This window comes from Tachysurus vachellii, chromosome 3 (genome assembly GCF_030014155.1).
Source record: "Tachysurus vachellii isolate PV-2020 chromosome 3, HZAU_Pvac_v1, whole genome shotgun sequence".
Classification (NCBI taxonomy): domain Eukaryota; kingdom Metazoa; phylum Chordata; class Actinopteri; order Siluriformes; family Bagridae; genus Tachysurus; species Tachysurus vachellii.
In genome coordinates this window covers 27981247-27995268 of record NC_083462.1, presented here as the reverse complement: position 1 = coordinate 27995268, position 14022 = coordinate 27981247, and the positions used below count along the sequence as shown (strand labels likewise).

General features: G+C 38.5%; 1 protein-coding gene across 3 annotated transcripts; it reads left to right on the top strand.

The window, feature by feature from the left end:
- The first annotated feature begins 687 nt into the window (after nt 1-687).
- znf513a (zinc finger protein 513a) lies at nt 688-13657 on the top strand. 3 transcript variants are annotated; one of them, XM_060866583.1, is made up of 6 exons: nt 688-874; nt 1430-1531; nt 2404-2535; nt 10957-11697; nt 12020-12826; nt 12975-13657. In XM_060866583.1, exons 2-5 carry the CDS (start codon nt 1492-1494, stop codon nt 12799-12801), a joined length of 1695 nt encoding a protein of 564 aa, XP_060722566.1. In that variant the 5' UTR covers nt 688-874; nt 1430-1491; the 3' UTR covers nt 12802-12826; nt 12975-13657. The 3 variants fall into 3 exon arrangements, with proteins under 3 accessions (XP_060722566.1, XP_060722563.1, XP_060722567.1); XM_060866580.1 differs by having other exon boundaries at nt 12020-13657; XM_060866584.1 differs by lacking the exons at nt 688-874; nt 1430-1531; nt 2404-2535 and adding an exon at nt 10010-10788 and having other exon boundaries at nt 12020-13657.
- The last annotated feature ends 365 nt before the right edge of the window (nt 13658-14022 follow it).

The following is a 14022-nucleotide window of genomic DNA, read 5'->3' as shown; positions in this document are numbered from 1 at the left end:
TATCTATCTATCTATCTATCTATATTAGACTTGGTATTTCTGTCGCAAAATATAATAATATAAACGTAATAATAATAATAATAATAATAATAATAATAATAATAATAATAATAGATTGTGTATTATGTTTCTATTTATGTATATGTATTTTATGAAGTTGTTATTATTATTATTATTATTATTATTATTATTAGTATTATTATTATTATTGCCATATATATAATACTTCTTTTTCGTATAATAACAATAATAATAATAGTAATAATAATAATAATACGAATATTAATAATAATAATAATAATAGAGTGTGTATTTATGTGTATTTACTTTATGAAGTTATTAATATTATTATTATTAATATTATTATTATTATCATTATTATCATGATTATTATTATTATTATTATTATTATTATTATTATTATCATTATTATTATTATTATTGTTGTTGTTGTTGTTGTTGTTATACAAAAAAGGAGGTATATTTTTAAAAGCGTTGACAAAAACAGAAGCCCCAGAATAAATCAGCCACTGGTGTAGTAGTAAAACAATCGTATTGTTTATATATTTCTTTATTCCTTTCCGTGTATTTGCACCGTCTGATGTTAATGTCTCCGATATGACTACAAATCCCAGTGTCAAAAGAACTACATTTTGCCGTAACGTCCGGAAGCGGATATACGTAAAATTCCGGAAGAAAATGTATACAATGGCAATCTAGAAATCAATTAACTTATGAAAAAAAGACCATTAATTGCCTTTCTTCGTGGCTGACGTGATGTGGCATGGCGGACAGCTCGTCTTAACGTCCTCTGAAACAACGCCATTTTACTCTGAGGCGAAGCGTTATTTGATGGCTAAAGGAAAAGCATAAGGTATAAATATTGATGAAATCATGTTAGCATGTCATAGCTAGCTAAACATCCCATAATATTTGAAGCTAGGTTGAGGTGCAAAAATATGTCTTATAGCTTTTGGGGATTGTAAAATGTTGTTCCTTTTATTTCGCGCCCTAATAATATCTTTAGGTTGCTTTTTTATTGTGCAGTTTGAAAAAAAGTAAATAGGTATTTTTTTAATGTTTTTTTTAAAGTTATATTGTAGTAATATTGTGCATCATGTAGATGAGGTGGTTTTGGTCGTGTTGTGACATTATTAGCTTAGTAAGCTAAGTGTTTGGCAGCGAGTGCAGTAGAGATTTACCAGTGTTTTACTTATGAAAGGACAAGTAGCTTGTGTGTGTGTGTGTGTGTGTGTGTGTGTGTGTGTGTGTGTGTGTGAGTGAGTGAGTGTGAGAGAGAATGTGTATATATAGTGTACATGTATGTGTGTATATATATATATATATATATGTATGTATGTATGTATGTATGTATATATGTAACAGCTTCACTGCAGTGTTTCATGAAAATGCTGCTTTGTTTGTTAAGAATGAGCTGATTTAGTTGAAGCTTGTGGAAGAAGCTACAAATTAAGAAAAGCTGGCTGGAAGATGCCAAGAAGAAAACAACAGAATCCACAACCTGTAAAGTGTAAGCATTTAAATATGATTTTTTTCGTAATCTATACCCCTTTATGTAAATAAATAGGTTTGATATTATAATTATAGCCATTATCCCAATCTAACATAACAAAGCCCATTATCAATATATCTAGTAGTGTTTGTAGCGAACACAACCTGTCTCCAATGCTCTAATATATAAATATAATTAGTAATAGTTATTTTTGTTCAGTCATCAATGTTTCCACAAATCACACTGCTGTCAGTCTCAGCAATTTTATATCAACCCTAAATTTCTCTCTTAAATCTCTCTCTCTCTCTCTCTCTCTCTCTCTCTCTCTGAGAGTGAGAGAGGTGAATCTATGGATAGTTATGATATAGATGGATAGTTATGTATATTTAATCTTTAAATGTAAATAATCAAATCACTAAAGTCTAAATAGTTTTTCATATTTCTTATTGTTCATTAGTTTTGGTTTTGCCCAAACTTCTTTTGCTCAAAAATACTTATATAATTTTACAATCAAAACACAAGCCTGTATTTGTATCTGAAGTTTTATCTGCTACAACTGGCATGATTTACTTGACACCATGTCCTGACCCCTGATGCCATGTCCAGCAGATGGCAGCAAAATGTTGGCTTAAAAATATAATTAATAAATACAAAATTGAGCCCTCAATAAAACCGTTGGCCTTCTGGAGCTTGATTTTGTAATTACTGAAGCTGTGCAGTTAGATACAAACAGATCTTCTAGTTAGTTTTCCTGAAAGTAGAAATTGCATAATCCTGCATGAAAGTGCTTATAGTATAAGGTCCAGGTTTGTCACATGATGTGACTACTGTTCGTGTCGTTCTGTATATACATGTATGAGTCTATAAATTCTCTTGTGTTGCTTTTTTAGTGGATTCTGATGATGGCATAAACATTAATCCTGCAACAACCCTTACTTTTGAGAGTGACTTTCTTCTGGGCCAAGACCTTGACTTCTCAGATGCTGATAACAGCAAAATCTTAGGACTGGACAAGTTTTCAGGTGAGTAATGGGCTCAGCTCCAGCAGTGAAAAGTCAATATGCAGTCTTACACATGCTGCATTATTTATTTAAGGCTGTTGCTAAATTTTTATTTCTCCATTTATTAAATTGAACATTTCTTGTTTTGAGTTGAGTATATATCCGTTTTATTTTGGCTATTAGTTGTTCCCAAAGGCTGAAACAACTGCTAGCTACTTTGCAGTGCTACATTGAATACAATTTGTAACCCAGATGACTGATAGGAATTGTATTTATTTTTCTCTTAATTTTTATATAATATGCTGCGTCATGTCAGTTTCACATTTGTGATGGTTTAAATTTTATTATTGCTTATACTGACATTATTGAAGTTAATCTCTTAACCCTTCTGTAACATTTGCAAACCATTTCAACAACACGTAAGGGTGCTAAATTTGTACACAGACAATTAAAGACCTGGTGAAAATTCGGAAAGCATCTCTCCAAAATACATGTCCAATAAAGGTTTGTCACAAAAAAACATTATATTAGCTGAAACACAGAGAAAGATATAGGGAAACTACGCCCCCTAATGTACAAAAATGTCACGAAGCATGCATGGGGTTAAACAAATGGCAATTTGGATGCTAATTCAGTTGTTTGTTTCTATTTGACAACCATGGTGCCCAGTTTTGTTGAGCATGATCCAATTAGTTAATTACAAAATGTCACATTTGCAGCCAACTACATACCTTTTTATATTTATATCATCATTATATATTTATATCAATCACCCTTTGTTTTTTAAAAAAAAAGTTCATGCCTCAGCATTTAATGAAAAAAGGTTTTTGCATTATAGTGCCACCATGTGGCTGAGTTCAGACCTTTAAAGAGGAAGGATGAAAGAAAGGAAAGTAGTGTTAATTTTGTCACCTATTTTTAATTTAATCTTAGTCTTAGTCTTGTGCCAAATGTCCTTGTTAGTTTTAGTCATATTTAGTCATTCACATATCTTTTTTTGTTAGTCAAGTTTTAGTCGACTAAAAGTCTCGTCATTTTAGTCTAGTTTTAGTCAAAATAAAACTCATGGTATCTTAGTCAAGTTTTAGTCGACTAAAAGTCTTTTAATTTTAGTCTAGTTTTAGTCAAAAAATTGTAGTCTTTTTTAAAAATAACACATTATTACTGAGATTATTACTGATAAACATTTCAGTAAAAAAAGTGTTTCACATATCTCAAACATTGGTTAAATGTCATAATTACCTGACAAAATACACTTGTTGAATGATTTTTGTTGAATGCAAATGTTAAACGTGTCTGGTTTTCAATTTCTGATTTAGGAGACACATTCACAAATGATTAACCTGTTCTGAAGAGTATTTTATTTTAACCAACACAATTCAAAAGCAGGGGCCCAACAGACTCCGACTGGCAACTGAAGTTACAAAGGTTTTTAAAACTGTTTTGGTTGCCTTGTGTCTCATGTTTCAGATGTTCAGATCAGAAATAAAATAAATATACTCAGAAAAACTGAAAAGAATAGGCCTACTTTACTGTCGGCCTAAAATACAACCTATTTACCGTCCGCGAATCACAAAAGTATCAGTGAGAAGTTGAGAACACTCGTTTAAACAGTGCATACACTCGAACTTGACTGCACATCACATTTTTTACTTTACTGATACTGCTTTTAATCGTAATGCAAAGACTGGTCATCGGGACATAAGCTGTCATGTACAATAACAGAGCCTGCGCAGCGACAGGAAATAGAATTTAACACAAAAAGCCTGACTAGACCAGGGGTGGACTTGCGCTCAGGAGTTTTTTTGAGCTCTGTGTGGACAAATTGTTTCTACGCACACACTAAACAGCGCGAAGCCGCAAACTCGTTCTGAATATTTTAAAGGCGTAACAGCTGATGAAAAAGCAGAGACAATTGTAGACGAAAATGAGAGAGATTTTATCTTAGTTTTTATTTTATACAAAACATTTTTGTCTCATCTTTTTTCATCAACAATAATGCATGTTAATTTAGTCTTAGTCAGCGTTTTTGGACAGTGGTGCAGTCTTGTCATCGTCTCGTCTTAGTCATGAAAAAAAACATATTTCGTCTCGTCTGACGAAATTAACACTAAAGGAAAGGGAATTTTTCATGAACTATTATACGTTAAAGTTGATAAAAAAAAAGTATTTGAATTCTTGAAATGATTAGATCTTGCTTTTAACAAGCTGTACAGAGAATTAAGGAAAAGTGCCTTGGTGATGTTTCTCTGCTCTTGTATTTCTTTACTGAATGCAGCCAGGTCTATCTATGACCTGTATAAACTATATGCTAATGTTAAATGTCTGATTGGCAGTGAATGATTTTTGTATTTGAACAACCTTCTTTTTACATAGATGCTCCTATTCGCACACGATAGGCCTAATCCTGTCCTGTAGAACTTGAAGGTGATTTAGCTGATAAGTAAATGACATTAATCACTTTAGGGCATGTTCAAGTGATCTTGCACATGGAAGCATCTCCTGGACCTTTAAGAAGAAGAAGCTGTTTGTCACATGTATATTATATATTCCAGCTTATGAAGCTGGGGTCAGAGCACAGGGTCAGCTATGATGCAGAGAGTGTTGAGGGCCTTTCTTAACAGTAGCAGCTAAGAAGTGCTGGAGCCTGAGCTTCTGATTAGTAACCCAGAGCATTAACCATTTGAGCCACCACTTCCTCAATCACATCCCTGAACTGGTGATCAGTCTGAGGTGTCACGAATGGAAACTGTCTGAGTCTCCCAAATCTCACCATCCATTTGGGACAAATCGGCTCTAGCAGGGTTTCAAAACAACCAGTAAAAGCAGCAGCAGTAACCAAGGTCTTTCTGGCCATCTTGAGTCACAGTTAGAACCCTGTGGTCTAGTTTGTTAATCCTGGACAGACGCAGAAGCGGGTTATGACCTCATGATTCTCTGAATCACCAATGAGCCAATCCTAAAGCCTCTTTCGCAGAGCCATGGACCAGGCATTTTAGGGGCCATTTATACTCTGATAACCCAAATCCAGAAACATGGCTCATAGACGTTTCTGCCTTCATTAGCCCGTCTTCAGCAGACAGCTGATATCCCCGTATCTGTTTAGAAACCATAATATCTGCCGCACTTTGGGATCATGGAATGACTGGCATTCTGAGTGAATCTAGCCTGATGTCTGTGAGCTGGGTGACCTGCTTTGGAAAGCTTCTCTGTGTTGTCTGTGAGTCTAAACACCACACTGTGAGAGAGGACAGTGGATATTTTCCAGATGGCCTGCTCCTTAGTATACACACCAAGGAGCCAAATGTCCAAATACAGCATTATCCCGATGCCAGGGGCCAATAGAGGAGACAAATTCATTTGTTTGTTGTAAACAAGTATGGTGTTAGGGAGAGGCCATAGAGAAAGACTTACAGAAGAATTACAGGGCCTGTCCTTCGAAGTGATTTGTAAGTCAACTCCTTTGACTAGAGTGGTTAACATCTGCACATGAGTGACTAATTCTAAGGCGAGCAGCGGAACAGCAAATGTATAGACAGTGTGTGTCGTTACGTTGGATGTTTCCACTAACCAGTGCACCAGTGATGGCAGCATCAGTGATAGGCATATGGTCAGAACTGACCTGCTCATTATTTATCCCATTGGCCAAAGCACATGCCGTGGTTCCCAGACACAGATGGGCTGGAGCCTACCCAAATCCCCCATGTTAATAAAGACCTTGCACTTTGGAGCAGCAAACCCAGCCATCACAGGTACTATCAGAAATGTTCGGTATTTTATTCCATTCATTGCACCACCCAACCATGCCAGAAAACATCCTTGTATTCATCTGCTAAGTGATGAGAAGAATGACTGACCCCAGAGCTAAAAGACTTCCTAAAGTTACAATGCCTCAGCTCTTAGGTTACTGAGTTCCCAACCACGATGAGAGTCGATTCATTCAGAGAGGAACACTACTGCTTTTTTTTTTCCATCGTCACTGAGCCTGGGCATTTGTGATTTGCTAATTTCTATAGATTAATGGGATTTGGGCAAGATTTGTTTATAGACCAGGATTGAAATCTAACAGCTGCGAAATTCAGTCAACCTTGTAAGAAAGCCAGGCAGTCAGAGATGAACTAAATGCAGTGCAGTAATGCAGTAAAACCAACTCAAACCTAATGAGAACTCCAGAGCCTTCCATAAGCAACGTGCATAATATAGAAGAAAAACGTGCTTTATGAGGTCAAAAGGAACGAGCGACGCCTTTCCTCAGCCCTGGAGCAGGGTTACAGCCAGCTGCTATATGAATAGCCTCATAAATGTGATTTGTATCCCATTTTTCACGTCTTGCACACAGTTTGATTGCGTGTAAGATGAAAATAGGAAATACATGATGTATGGTGGCATTAATTATATTGCTGTATACTGTGCCATAACTCACAGTGTAGCCTTGGCATGTGTGCACAATTTGGTATCCAGGTTTGACACACCCTGGTGATTAGGAGGGGTGAAATAGAAATATCACAGAAATGGATTAAGTCTCGTGTAATGGACTGGGATTCCATCCAGGAAGAAGGGGAACCTGACCAGGATAAAGCTGAAATAACAAAAACAGTAATAAATATAGCTGCAAGCAGCGATTCTGGGGTCAAGCCGATCAGATGCGCTCAGAACATGTTGCTGATGAACCATACCAAGTTTCGTAGCGATATGGCATTGCATTCGTACAATACTGAACTTAACGCGAAAATTCAAAATGGCCGACACACAAAATGTCCGAAAACCGTTTGGTATCGTTTGACTCCGCATGCCTCAAGGAGTCTAACAACACCTCCTTCATGATTTTAGACTCAAGTTTGCAGTAGTTATAAGCGAAAATAGCTGTTTTTAAAATATTGTGGCCACTAGGTGGTGCTGTCACAAAACGTTGCATGCTAATAATAAGAAAACTAATGATAACAATAGATGTCTACGCCCCTAAGTGTGTGTGTGTGATAAGTGTGTGTGTGTGTGTGTGTGTGTGATAAGTGTGTGCGCAAGTGTGAGTGTGTGCGCAAGTGTGTTCCTCATATGTGAAAACTGGGAATACTTGGCAATAAAGACCTTTCTGATTCTGATGAACAAAGGATCCAAAATATGCAAGAATTTTGTCTCTAGGCCTTACGAGTCAGCAGTTATGAACATGAACATAATTGGATTTTTGGACTGTTGGTGGCGCTAGAGGGTTTGAGCTAGACACACCAAAGTTGCTATAGTAACTTCTAAGACTGGGCTCTACATGTGCCAAATTACAAAATTTTCCTACGTACGGTTCTATGGGCTGCCATTGACTTCAATGGTGGAAGAGGAAGAATAATAATAACTAGAATGTACATTTCCTGAAGAAAATGTGAATGGTGCTTGCACGTGGCAAGTTCCCCTCATCGTGCTGAGTGTTTTGATATGTCACATGTCCATGTTGTGCTAAATTTTGATTTTGCATATTTTGGGGGCGGGGCTGCGGCACAACCAAAAGGCCAGTCGGTACACCACTTTAAAACTTTGTTCAGAGTATCACCCTAAAGGAGCTGGCTGAGTTTGGTGTAGATAGTTCAAAAGCTTGCCGAGTTATAAACCTCCAAAGTTTATAATGGGACTCTATGGGGAAAATAGGCCACTTTGAGACCCGGTACCGGAAGTACCGGAACTCGGATCACTTAGAAAAGTCATAGCACACCTCTCCTCAATGAGCCGGTCGATTTGACACATCATTCATGGGTCTAGGACAAAAGCTGCGGGACAAGTTACGCGCCGAAGTTTTGTCCGGAAGAGTATGCAGGATAGTAATAATGTTGCTTTGCAAGCACCATTAATAATAATAAGAAAACTAACAATAACAATAGGAGTCTACACCCCTTCAGGGCTTGACCCCTAATAATAGACACAGGACTAAGCACTCAGTCTGATGTGGCTGTTACACTTTAATACACTTTCCTAATTATTGGCAAAAAATTGTTATAAAATAAACAATACACACAATTCAAATTGCCTACTTATTTTTTAAAGAATCTCCATTAGAGCTGCTGTTTATATAATAATTTAAACATCCTAAAGGAGTATTTTGAATGCAGTAAAACTGTAATATTTCATTTGGGTTTTTTTAACCATGCCCCAGTCTCTCTCTCTCTCTCTCTCTCTCTCTCTCCCCCCCCCCCTCTCTCTCACACACCTTTCTCTCTCTTCCCCCCCCTCTCTCTCTCTCACACACCTTTCTCTCTCTCACACCCTCTCTCTCTCACACACCTTTCTCTCTCTCACACCCTCTCTCTCTCTCAAAAAACATTACATTTAAAATTGTATATATATCACTGGGGGGAATTTTTCACCACAAAGAGACTAATGGTTGCTGACTTGCACAAATCACAAATTTTTTTTCTTTAAAAAATACAAAATCATTAAAAAAAATACCAGTAAATAATACCATAATTATTATAAAATACCACAATTATTATAAAAGCAAAATCTGATATATTAGATATTTATATATCTTACAGTTTTGACATTTGTGCCAGAAATCAGACCTGTGAAGACCAGCGTTCCAACAGTTTACCTGAGTGTCATGGTGTGTCTTTTTTTTTTTGTAAATAATTATTAAGAGGAATCCAACTGAAGCCTTTATCTTGTTACATATCCTAACTTTGGAGGTTGGCGTCAGAGCGCAGGGTCAGACATGATACAGCACCACTGTAGCAGTGAGAGTTAATGTGTGTGTGTATGTGTGTGTATATATATATATATATATATGTATGTGTGTGTGTGTGTGTGTGTATATGTGTATATATATATATAATATATATACATACATACATACATACATACATACACACACGTATACGTATATATATATACATACATATTATATATTATATATATATAACATAATTTTTAAGCATGACGAATTAAATTCTGTGAGTCACAATCAGTGAGAGCAAGTCCTAGTATTACATTAAAGTCTAAAATCTTATATCTATAATGTATATTGTATCAGTAGCTCAATTAATATGCTAGAGGTGAATATTAATTTAGCCTGTATAAGCCATGTCATGTTTGATCTCTTACTAAATCCCGTCATGTCAGAGCTCTGTATGAATGCTTTCACCATGATGAGACAAATAAAGTAGAAATTTTAAAATCTAAAGTTTGAGGTCTACAAATCAGTGACCGTCTCGGGATCCTGCCGTATAAGTCCCATATACACTTCCTAATCAGAAGAAGATTTCTCTACAAATGTCTCCAGCCTCGTCATTGCAGGAACAGACCCAGTGCTCTTATTCCAAACTGGGGCACAGAATCACTGAATATTAATTGTAAGGTTGCAGATCATTTGTGAAACCGGTGTTTTGTAGGGAACAAAATGCACATTTAACTTTTTTACATTTTGAACTTATTTGTTACAACTTAAAAAAAAAACTATAGTTAGAGTAATACAAGTTGCTGGTGAACACAATATAGTTTTTTCTTATTATTATAAGCAAGAGGGAGTGTGGGATGATGAGGAAGTGTGCTGTTAATTGCATCATGATGATGATGATGATGATGATGATGATGATGATTAGATTTTTAGGGTTTAGGCCTACACTCCAACCCAGTGGTCTTTATCAAATAATCACTCAAAACAAACGCATAGTGAGTATGGTATGATGATGGGAAGGTCTGAATAGCTGTTTATTTATTTATTTATTTACTTATTTATTGCCCTCCCAATGAAAATATCGGAACGTAATGTTGAGATTTAGATGGCAGAATACATTAGGGGAGAGAGACTTATTTTCATGCACAGCTGAAAGAGTGCAGCATTCTGTCAGAGCGTGCAGTCTGAAAATGGCAAATCAGAAAAGAAGCAGTGTGCTGCCATTATAAGGGTCATCAAGACAGCCATCATCATCAAGGACACCATTACAGGAAGGCATTTATACATCATCATCATCATCATCATCATCATCATCATCATCTCCTCTTTCTGCCTTTCTCATCATCATCATCATCATCATCATCATCATCAACCCCTCATCATGATCAGCACAGCCATTATAGTCATCATCATTATCATTAGGCTGGGTAATCATCCACCCAGAGTTCCTTGCAAGCCCCATATAAAGGCCGACTCAGGATCTCGCACTCATTTCCTCCGTGTGTGAGGAGAGTGCTTCATGAAGGAGAGAAAGAGAGAGGGCCGTGTTACAGGCAGGCAGCGTGTTCTGTGCTTGCCGTATTCAGTATTTGTTTCTTATCAGGATTCTGCAACATCTTTGTGTGAGTACTTTAATAATAAGACAGTGGATTTTTGTTTGCATGACAATTATGTTCAAGGAATACTTTTAGACAATATTACTCATCTAGAAAAGCTTAAGTTGAGATTTCAGGGAACGCAAATATTACTGCTCAGACAGTCTCGTCATGTTTTGCTCTGATTTCCTACAGCCAACAGTTTCCAGCTGGGTGACGAAGAGAGCTCCTCGTTCAGCCATCTCAGCATGGAGAGTGACACCCACGACCTCCGCACCGCTGAGAACGAGCGCGAGGGTGCCAGACCCGAGCCTGCGTTCCCTCACTATATCTCCTGCAGGGGCTGCAATCAGCTCCTCGATGAGGACGAGCACTCATGCCTGCGCTGCTCTAAATGCGATGGAACCAGCATAGGTGACAGGAGTGTCCATGTAGGAGCGCCTTCTTTGCACAAAGGGCCAGATGGAGAGGGAGCAGGAACCGAGAACGGCCAGCAGAAGCTGAACTCTTGTCCGCTCTGTGGCTTCTCATCGCGTTACACCAACCACGTAAAGAGACACATGAAGACGCACAACGGCGAGAAGCCATACCGCTGCTCGCTCTGCACCTACGCCTCTGCGCAGCTCGTCAACCTGCAGCGCCATTTACGCATCCACACAGGAGAAAAACCCTACAAGTGTGAGCACTGCACGTTCGCCTGCAGCTCACTGGGCAACCTAAAGAGGCACCAGCGCATGCACACAGTTGCAAGTCCTGCTCACAATACACAACAGCGAATGCACACTGCCATTAATCCAGGCCAAAATACACACCAGAGTATGCACATGGTCACAAGTCCTGCACAGAATTCGCAGCGCATGATGAGTGGCCATAGCCTTCGAGGTCCTGTTGGATGCCAGAGCATAAAAGAGGACGCTCCACGTGCCTCGAGAGAAGGTACGTTTTCATTTATCCCTTAAAATATTAGAAAAATATATAAAAAAAAAATAATATGGTTTGTTTGGAATGGAGATTTTTATTTAGAGGTATGTTGCTCAGGACATTTAGAAAGCAAGTGAAGTAAGATTTTGAAATGAATTAATAAATAAGGTTATAAGTGGGATAAATTCAACAGAAGATTTACACGTCAGAAGTTTTCCTTGTACTGGGCTGATATTGAATACTGTTAATATATTATTTTTAGCCTCTAGATGCAAAACGTATTTAATTATTTGCTCTTCTACTGAAAGCTACTAATTTGTTTTGGTGCAATTTTCAGTGCTTCAGTCCTCAGAAATGAAAGGGAACTTGAGCATCGGCAGTGACAGCGGATATCTCAAGGCCTTTGCGAGGCTGAAGTCAGAGCAGCAGCCATGCACCCGAGCCCAGCCTGGCGTCCTGCCTCCTCTGCTCTTCCCTTTCACGTGCAGGCTGTGTGGCCTGGTGCTGGATGGCGAGGACGGGTCGTCAGCGCAGATCTGTGCCAAGTGCACCTTGGAAATGCTGACTAAAGATGCAGCCGGCAGCGCCAGTGAGCGGGGACACAGAGGGGACAGGGTGTACACATGTGCCGCCTGCCCTTTCCTCACACACTACCCCAACCACCTGGCCCGGCACATGAAGACGCACAGCGGTGAGAAGCCCTACAAGTGCCCACAGTGCCCTTACGCCTCGGCCCACTTCGACAACCTGAAGCGGCACCATCGCGTGCACACAGGCGAGAAACCCTACAAGTGCCACCTGTGCGACTACGCCTGTGGCAATCTGGCAAACCTGAAGCGGCACCAGCGAGTTCACTCGGGTGCCAAACCTTTCCAATGCAGCGTGTGCAGCTACAGCTGCAACCAGAGCATGAACCTGAAGAGGCACATGCTGCGTCACACGGGCGAGAAGCCACACAAGTGCCACATGTGCACGTACACCACAGGCCATTGGGACAACTACAAACGGCATCAGAAGAAACACGGGATAGGAACAGACGATTGGGATAAAGTGCCGCTGCCGGCCAATGAGGAAGAGGCAGAGATTGATGAGGAGGAGGAGGAGGAGGAGGAGGCGTAACCTAGCAACACAAGGAACAATTGTAGTATGAGAAGATATTTAAATCTGAGATGAAGTGTTACAGTACCAGCATAAGCTTAGTTCTTGTTTATATTTTTTTTTCATGTTTATGAATAGTTTCAAGCTGCTAAACAGACAGGACAAATAAAACTGTTTCCCTTCCCTTTGTGTAGGGTTGAATGGATAAAGAAAGACTCTGGATACACAGAATGCCCTCGCTTCATCAGTGCCATACAGACATTTTGTAATGCTACCTAGATGAAATCCAATTTCTCCTTCATTGTATATCTTGCACGGACATTCATCGATCCGCAGCACCACAGAGCTGTACGTACTTCCTAACTGAACCCGCTGTGGATTCTCTGAGGCCTTTGCTGCTCAAAAAAAAAACACACATCGGTGTTATTCTTCACTACATCTCTTTCCAGTGCCAAAACTTTCGAGTCCTAACCACTGCAGCAACTGTTGCAACTCTTCAAAACGTCACTTGATTTCCTGGAGACAGTGTTGCTCCTTGGTTGTATGTCTTAACTGTGAAATTTTGTCTGTTGTTAAAACTAGTATATAGTAAGTTAGTATGTCATGATTCATTTATGTAAAGCACTTATTTTTGTATGTGTTTGTTTTAAAAAAAAAAAAAAAAAAAAAAAGAATGTTTGGCATGCATTTGCCATCAGTGGCATTAACTTAAAGAAAAGGGACCATGACTTTCCATATGCAGTTTATAACCTTCAGGTTGCCAAGAAACGATCGAGACGGATTCCTTTTCAATGTGTGGTGCTTAAGTGCTCTCTTGTAATTATGCAGTCGTTTCATAATTGCCTTAAATATCCTGGAATAAAGTACTCTGTGGTGAGACTTGTGTATGATGTCTAATGAAATCATTTCATAGCTGAACAGTGATAGAAACGCTGCACTGGCTGCTTTATGGGCTCTTTTAAGGCAGGACATGATCATGAAATCTTTCTTTTCTCAATGTGTGTGTGTGTGTGAAGGTGTGTTGAAATGGCTAGCAGATTGAGTTTAGAGCACAAATCACGGTAGTAAACGAACCTCTTGGTGTTCTCGTTAAAGCGTCAATCACGCTTCATTAACAATATACACTGTGCTTCTCTAATTCTTATTAAAAAAAAAAAAAAGTGAACGTGTCAAGGCTTCCTCGATTTCCTGCAGGATGTCATTAGTATTTAGGATTTCCCAGGAATCCATCTATCCCTGCTC